General features: G+C 43.7%; 1 protein-coding gene across 1 annotated transcript; it reads left to right on the plus strand.

The window, feature by feature from the left end:
• The first annotated feature begins 1,794 nt into the window (after positions 1-1,794).
• Positions 1,795-3,334, plus strand: foxd2 (forkhead box D2). Its single transcript, XM_034531178.1, has one exon. It carries the CDS (start codon positions 2,234-2,236, stop codon positions 3,332-3,334), a length of 1,101 nt encoding a protein of 366 aa, XP_034387069.1. The 5' UTR covers positions 1,795-2,233.
• The last annotated feature ends 4,869 nt before the right edge of the window (positions 3,335-8,203 follow it).

The raw sequence follows: 8,203 nt of genomic DNA on the forward strand, positions 1-8,203 counted from the left end.
CAAATACAATGTGGAGAGTGTATTGGGTCCAAAAGGTTGGGCCTTTGAATTGAAATAAAATTAAAATACTGCTTCAAATATATATATATATATATATATATATATATATATATATATATATATATATATATATATATATATATATTCTACACTATATGGCTGCGTGTGAAGCGTGGAGAAAGTAAAGTGTCATGTGTGTGGAGCAGCTGTCAGGCAGGTCTCAGGGCGTCTATTTCAGATATTAAAAGGACGTGTGACCGGCAGGTTCGGACAAGAAGCTGCTTGACTTCCTCCGTGGAACCGTCCTCTCCGGCAATGAAGAACAACAACACAAACAAACACGTCAGCTTGTAGAGATTATAATAAACTCTGGCCTCTATGACAGTTGGATGAATGTGGTCCTGATGGTGTAAATTGCCCGACTTTAAGTGTGTGTTTGAGCGGCGTAATGAGCTGGAATGTCCGCCTGCTCCGAATAGACCCGCACACGTTACACGTCGTCATCTCCTCCGGCCTTCCTCCTGACGAAGACGGATCGGAGCAGGTTGCAGCTCACCATGCCCGGTGTGCCCTCGTGACATATGCAGACAATGCAGATGGATGGTTGTTGTGACTTTTCTGACAAGGAAAACACAAACAAAACCGTGGGAAGTGATCAGGGAAATTGGGCGACTGGCCAAAACCTGTGAGGGGGATTTCTATACGGCCAGAAATCAACCAATTTATTAGAGGGACGGAATAAAAAGCTCCGGGTATTGATTTAACACTTTAAACAAAGAATTATGTAACGGGTCGAAATGTCTCAAGTCCAAACAAAAAGTAATCATGTTGATTAGAAGTCAAATTGAAATAGTGATAATAGGCCTATTTAACGACATCCTTATATATTAAAACAAAAATAATGGGCACACATTGTATGTATTTTATTTCTGAATTGAACAAATAGCCTACATTGAGTTTGAAAAGGAGCAACGCTCTCCTAATAATAATAATAATAATAATAATAATTTGAATAATAATAATAATAACGATAATACATTATTATTTTATTGAATACATATGTTATTGTTATTAATAGTATTATTAATAGCTTCCAGGACTCATCTGTAAATCTAATTCTGTTTTTCTTTGAAGACCATACTGAGCTTTAAGTGCATATATTTTTCTGACATTTTTATAACTTTCTTTTAACTACATTATAAACAAATTAGACATTTAATGTGACTAAATATATATTTAGATTATAGTCTAAATATTGATATGCGTGTTCCTGTTTGTAGGCTATATATTAACATACCATCATCGGAGATCACCTTATACTCGTACTCTCCCCCTATACACTGAAAAACTAATAATTGAGTAACGCAACCTATTGTTCAGAAAGAAATCACGTTTCAATGATTTTATCGTTGTGTTATCGGTGAAAGCATTTTAATTAATTTTATTAATAAATTGTCAATATATTGATAAAGAAAAGATTACGGGAGATCTCAAATAAGCAACATAACAATGTAAATGATCAACATAAGATCATATGCACGGGAACAACTGAGACTATCCAAATATAAGCCTATAAAGATGTCAACATGTTTTCGTTATTTATTTGTTAAGTTGTTTTTTTTCATCGAAATGTGGCTTAATGATTCAAGAGTAGATCCAAATATTACGTTTTTTACAAGGCAATTTCGTCCAGTTCCTGGTAACAGTGACTCAAAGACCACGTGACCAGCATGGTCCTATAAATACCTTTTGAGGGCTGGAGAAGATAGTGTGATAGTCTGGCTGGATACCTACCCAACCCCGTGCGTAAAAGATATTCTGGAAAGATACTTGGAGATCCAGAAGTGTATTTTCTAAATGAGCTACAGCACAAACTGATCACAGACGGAAACAATCGCATCTCCGGAAAATCACAAATCCAGCTTATCGCAAGATCGATGATCTTTGACCGTCTGCTTTTGTTTTTACGCCTGAAAACCAGAAGTTGCCTGCTCGATGAGAACCTCGCACGGCCCTGCTTGACCAGCCTCGGACGACCAGGAGTCGCCAGATCCACAGGTCAAAGAGTTATTTACCTTTTCAATAGATTCTAGCCATGTGTGAGTAGTTGGAGATAAAGCTGCAGCAAAAGCCTCGTGTGGTTGTAAGGGGGAGAGGGAGAGTATATAGCCTCGCCGGACTATAGAGGAGGAAATCTGGGAAGAGAGGGGGAAGAGAAGCGGCGTCTCCGAGGATGACTTTAGGGACGGATATGTCCGACAGCTCTGCATTGTCCGAAGATGTGGACATCGATGTGGTCGGGGGCGACATATCCGTTGGAAAGGACGGAAAGTACATTCACCACGAGTTCAACTTGGACAATGACTCGGACGATAATTACTCCCAGAACGCGGCCGAGAGGGTTTCTTCTCCGGGGCTCAGCAGCTCCGACTGCCCGTCGGACCAGATGGGCTCCGGCGCAGAGGTCGGCACCGTGATCGGGGAGAAATCCAAAAAGGGCGCTCTGGTGAAGCCCCCTTACTCTTACATCGCCCTGATCACCATGTCCATCCTGCAGAGCCCCAAGAAACGCCTCACTCTCAGCGAGATCTGCGAGTTCATCAGCAGCAGATTCCCTTACTACCGGGAGAAATTCCCCGCGTGGCAGAACTCAATTCGCCACAATCTGTCCTTGAACGACTGCTTCGTGAAGATCCCCCGAGAGCCCGGCAACCCGGGCAAGGGCAACTACTGGACCCTCGACCCGGATTCCGCAGACATGTTCGACAACGGGAGCTTCTTGCGCAGGAGGAAGCGCTTCAAGAGGCACCAAACGAACGAAATCCTCCGCGAGTCTGGCTTTCTGCCCGGGTTTGGATACGGTCCGTATGGATACAACTATGGACTTCAGCTGCAGAACTTCCACGCAGCCCACAACCCGTACCACCCGCACCACACAGGTGGTTCGTTCGCGTTCCCCAACGCCCCCTGCACCTTGCCCTCGTCAGCCTCCATATTCCCCGGGCCGCATCACCTTCCCTCCCTGTTAGCTGCCGATTTAAGAAAGCCTTTTTATCCCCAACTAAGCCCGTCTCTGCCGCCTCTCAAGACGGACTCCAGCACCCCGAGTCGTCCTTCGTTCTCCATTGACAATATCATCGGTGCGGCCAACTCCACCGCCTCTTCCTACGGCGTGCAGCCGGCCAGCCAGGCTCAGATCCTGGCCATATTAACGCCAGCACTGGCCTCTGCTTCCAACCATTTGAACCTATCGCAGGAAAGCATATTACAGGCCGGGCCACAGGGGCAGACTTTTTCCAGCAAAATCCCAAATATGAACACTTGTCCTTTCTAAACAAAAAAAAAAAAAAGAAGAAAAAAAACCTTTTGAAAATGTCAATAATTCAAATATTTTATTATAAAGCCAACTGTGGCTTCCTCCTGTGTGAAGGTAGGCTGTACATTCTTGTTGAAAAAAAAAAGAAGAGTGTTCTGGCTCTCCCCATTTCCTATCATTGTAAGAGGAGAGAAGGGTTTATTTATGGTGTGTAAATATGTGTATAATATTGATAGACAAATGCAAGAAGGGTCTTTTTTTTTTATTAACAGTGCTGACCTGCAATCTGGCGTGTGGCCTCCATTTGTCAGTGGAAGAAAAAAAAGATCCTGCTATTTTTTAACATAAGTTAAAAAGGTGTCACCCATGGCTACGGGGATGATTTCCGACTCTTTTTTTGTTTTTAAATAGTTGAGAATTTTATGATGATTTACATTGTTTTTATTTCGTGCGCCGTGAGAAAATGGCACTGTTGTTGTTGACATAGGCTGACAGAGAAGGCAAACTCAGGTTTTACTTAGAAAGCACATGGAGACAAAGGGGGGAGGGGGGTGGGGGGGTTCTGACACAAGAATAACCATTTCCCACTAGCACTCCCCCCATGAATCTCATCTACATGGTGGATTTGTGACAATGTCATTTCATGTTGTCAGTGGACACGTAGGCTGTGGTTTTGGTATAAAAGAGCGCATTACCTCTCAACTTGTTAACTGTTGTTCGTTCTATTTCACATTTTTACTCTGTGAAACATACAGCATGTCATGTGTTGCCAATAGAGAGAGAGGGAGAGAGAGAGAGACACCTAAATGTTCATAGGTCATTTTTTTGTTGTAATGACAAGAATAATAAATGTTTGTGAATTTGAAAAAAACAACAACATATCGTTAATTTATTTTTTATTTCTTGGAAAGTTGATTCATCAGAGTTAAAAAAAAAAAAAAGAAAGAAAAGAAAAAAAGAAGGGGCTATAAAATAGAATAAACAGCAGCACGTGAGTTTAATTCAATTAAATGCATATTTTGTAAAAAAAAATTAAAAAGAAACGTTACAAATGAAAGTCAAGTCTCATTTTAAATATTGCTTCATTTGTTTCCTTGTTTTACTATTTTCATATTTGTTTGCGTTTCCCTTCAGTAATACATTTACATATATTCGCCTCGTTTTATTATTCTGGTGAAATCGTAAAATGTAAGCTATTCTTGAAGTCTAATCTGCAGCTCATAATGCATCTATGTGTCGACACTGACCGATCGGAACAAGGTGATCAGAAAAAAAACAAAAACACACGCACACACACGCACGCGCACGCACACACACACACACACACACACAGGAGTTTCTTAGTAATGCAGTTAATCAGGACTCCTTTCAGGTGTGAAAAACGCACCAATTTCAGTTGAAATATTTCAAACGCAAAGTATATAACAGTCATGAATACCACGCAACAGTGGGCGAGTATTCCTCTTGTGTGGCTCTCGCTCGCTTGTAAAGGACCATTTTCTAGCAAGTTACAAAGGCCCCAAACTGAATGGGGGGCGTTCGCAGGCCTCGGCGGTCTGTAATTGAAAGTGAACAAGAATATACCCACGGTCTTTCGGGCTTTCGTTGCTAATTTGTAGCAGCATTTTTCACCCAACTCCCTAATCCACCATAATGCGGCTTTTTGGGCCGTTTGTTGACGTTGTCAGTGCGGACCCCCGGCCCAGGGGAGTGAATGTGCGCGCAGCGAGCGGTCCCCCATGTGGGACCAGCCACACGCATTTAGACCCTGAAAAGCAATCTTCTCTAAAGGCCCTCGGTTTGCTCCGCTTTCATGTCATCGTGTGTTGTCTCGGGATCCGTATAAAAGAAGCAGTGGGACTCGTCCGGCTACAGAAGACGGGCCCATTGGTCTTTTTTTCGGAGTTGTTGGAGCACATGTTTCCAGACAGAAGGGGGTGTAAAGCCTCCTTTATTTACCAGATCTGTGTGCAAATGGTTAAATTAGTTTGCGGGTGTTTTGACAGATGATTATTAAGGATGAGGGGTGGGAGGGCTGACTCCTCTGTTTTCCTTCAGCACAGCTCACTGAAAGTCTTTGAAACGAAAACCAACACATGACTACTTTCTTTATCCGGACGCAGCCTTTATTTCCTTTCTCTCTCCCAGTGGGCGCAAATTGGACATTTGATAAATATCGCGTGGGGATTTGGGAAATAAGTTTTGATTAGGGCTTCTCCCGCCGCGTACGTGGTGTTAATTGATAACCCTTGCGTGTATAATTTGCGGAGTAAATGAGGGGGAAAGAAACATTAGCGGGCTATTGAAGTTGTGTGTGCACGCTCGCTCGCTCTGGCAGGGAGTCATTACGCACCGCATCAGTCCATTAAAATCCACATGTAGCGTTTGCAGGGGTGGTTAAAAAGCGTTTAAATAACGGCAGGAACGACAACTAAGCCAATAAAACTCACGGGACAGAAAGCACAACATACACGCACACACACACACACACACACACACACACACACACACACACACACACACACACACTGGATCTCTCAGGAGGAGGTTCAGTTAAAGGCACAGACTTTTGAAAACGGACTGTTTGAGACTGAATTAATTTCGACAGGTTTTCAGCACGCGCAGCAACCCCGTCCGTCTCCGCTGGAAAGATTACAGGCTCGCGACCAGAATAGAGCCGGAACTGGCTCTTCCTCAAAACCGCCACAGACAACGAGACACATTGAGACATCCGGGGCGCATCTTTCAAAAACGCCCTTTAATGTCTCGTGTTGGTCCTAATGGGAGCATCTAAATGACACGCTCATATTCCGGAAGGATGCGTGTGTGGTTTTTGTCACTTTTCAGGACCATCCAAGGGGCCAGCGTGCCTTTTACGCATCACGACAACCGTCATTTCTTGTGACGTCTTCTCAAACGAAACGAGGGCTGAGTGACAGCCAAATGACGCAACAGTCACCAAAAACACATTTATACATTTTAAGGCCATTCCCATCTCCGCCTTTTGAAGCAGATATAAACCCGGATTTTCCTGCTGCAATATAATTTATTTTATAGACGCAAGAATGATCTCTTCTTCTCCTTTTAAGATTCTCTGGGAAAGTCCTACATTGTATGAGACGAAGTGATTATAGAGCGTATTATCATCATCATCATCATCAAATTATCATCAGAGTTCCGTCCTAAACAGCGCGTGACAGCAGGGGATTAAATAAAATCGTTTTGCTTAAATCTCCTCCTGCCTTGCCAATAAACGTGGCGTCCCTGATCGATGCACAGTGCACTCATGCGTCTTGAAGGGCACGAGGGCAGACGCTGTGCTGACACCACTGTGTGTGTGTGTGTGTGTGTGTGCGTGTGTGTGTGTGGGGGGGGCGGGGGGGGGGAGAGAGTGAATGATAGAGATGTCAGGCCTCAAGGTCAGGCTCGTCAATTGAGACAGTTTAAAGACATTCTTCACTAAATGTATACAACTATAATATAATATATGCCCTCCATTAATGAAGTTACAAAGTGTAAGCCTATACATATATACCCAAAACACGCAGTGGCCCATGCATTATATCGCATCATTACCATATCGTGCAAGACATGGACACACACACACACACACACACACACACACACACACACACACACACACACACACACACACACCTGTTTAAGATCTGTGGGTGTTTTAGTCCCCCAAATGAACTACCTGAATAATGAATTCTGGCTTTTAACAATGTGATTTATTATGTAAAACAGATGTTCCCACATTGGCCATTTAAGACTGGCAGGTGCTTAACAAAGACACCTGTATAATTATTTGTAGCTCTATTTTCTGTTGATCACTTAAGGAACACAAGCAGGTTACATTTTGAACTTAGTACCACAAGAGACCCACCAGGCAGCAGATCTGTTAAAGTGTTAACGGCTGTATCTGGGCTATATATTTCAGGGAGTACTAATGAAAACAAACCACTCAGATTTACTTTTTTAAGACATACTGCCTTCATCCGGCTCTGCACACTATTTAGGAGACACCGTTTAGAACCCATCTCTCACTTTTCTATGACTTTATCTTAAACTCTATACTTTCCACCCTTTCTACCCTTTCTTTCTCATTTTCCTGTGTGTGTGTGTGTGTGTGTGTGCGCGCGCGCGCGAGGCAGACGAGCCTCCACGCCCCCGCAGAGGAATGTTGGCCGGGTCCGCGGCTCCCCCGGCCTGGAGGAGAGGCGAGCCGCGGCTCTCGCTGCACCGGCGCTATAAATCACAGCCTCCCCTCGCTGCTCCCAGTCTCCCAGTCTCCCAGTCGCCCTCCAGCCTCCGTGTTTTTGCAACATACAGAGGAATCCTTCGCTTAATTAATTTAGAATGTGTAAATAAAGCGAGGACAGTGAACTCCCCATCATCTGGAAACACAATATTAACTTTGGAAGATCTTCGCTCCGCCGACTCCCGACACACTAAAGGAACACCTGCTGCAGGAGGGCGCGCGCGCGCACGTGCACGCACACACACACACACACACACAAACCCACACACACACACACACACACACACACACACACACACACACACACACACACACGGGGAAGAGGTATTAATGACAGCAGATATTAGCCTGCAAAGAACATGATAGCAGGTGATACCCGTCATTCAGGCCTGTTAGAGGAGTGTGTTTACCATAAAGTCTATTCTCCTATTTGTTGTTTTAAGTCTTCGATCAGGTATTTTGTCTTTAGAGCCGTTAAAATGGAACAAATGACGAAACTCTTATAGAGTTAGTGTTCACATTTAAATAGTGTGCCTTCTGACATATGTGAGAATAAGGAGCTCGGCCTGCCCAACGTATACAGAATAACTGCATCCGCGATACATGAGAGGGGAAAGCATCAT

Source organism: Cyclopterus lumpus, chromosome 4, assembly GCF_009769545.1.
Source record: "Cyclopterus lumpus isolate fCycLum1 chromosome 4, fCycLum1.pri, whole genome shotgun sequence".
NCBI classification, from domain to species: domain Eukaryota; kingdom Metazoa; phylum Chordata; class Actinopteri; order Perciformes; family Cyclopteridae; genus Cyclopterus; species Cyclopterus lumpus.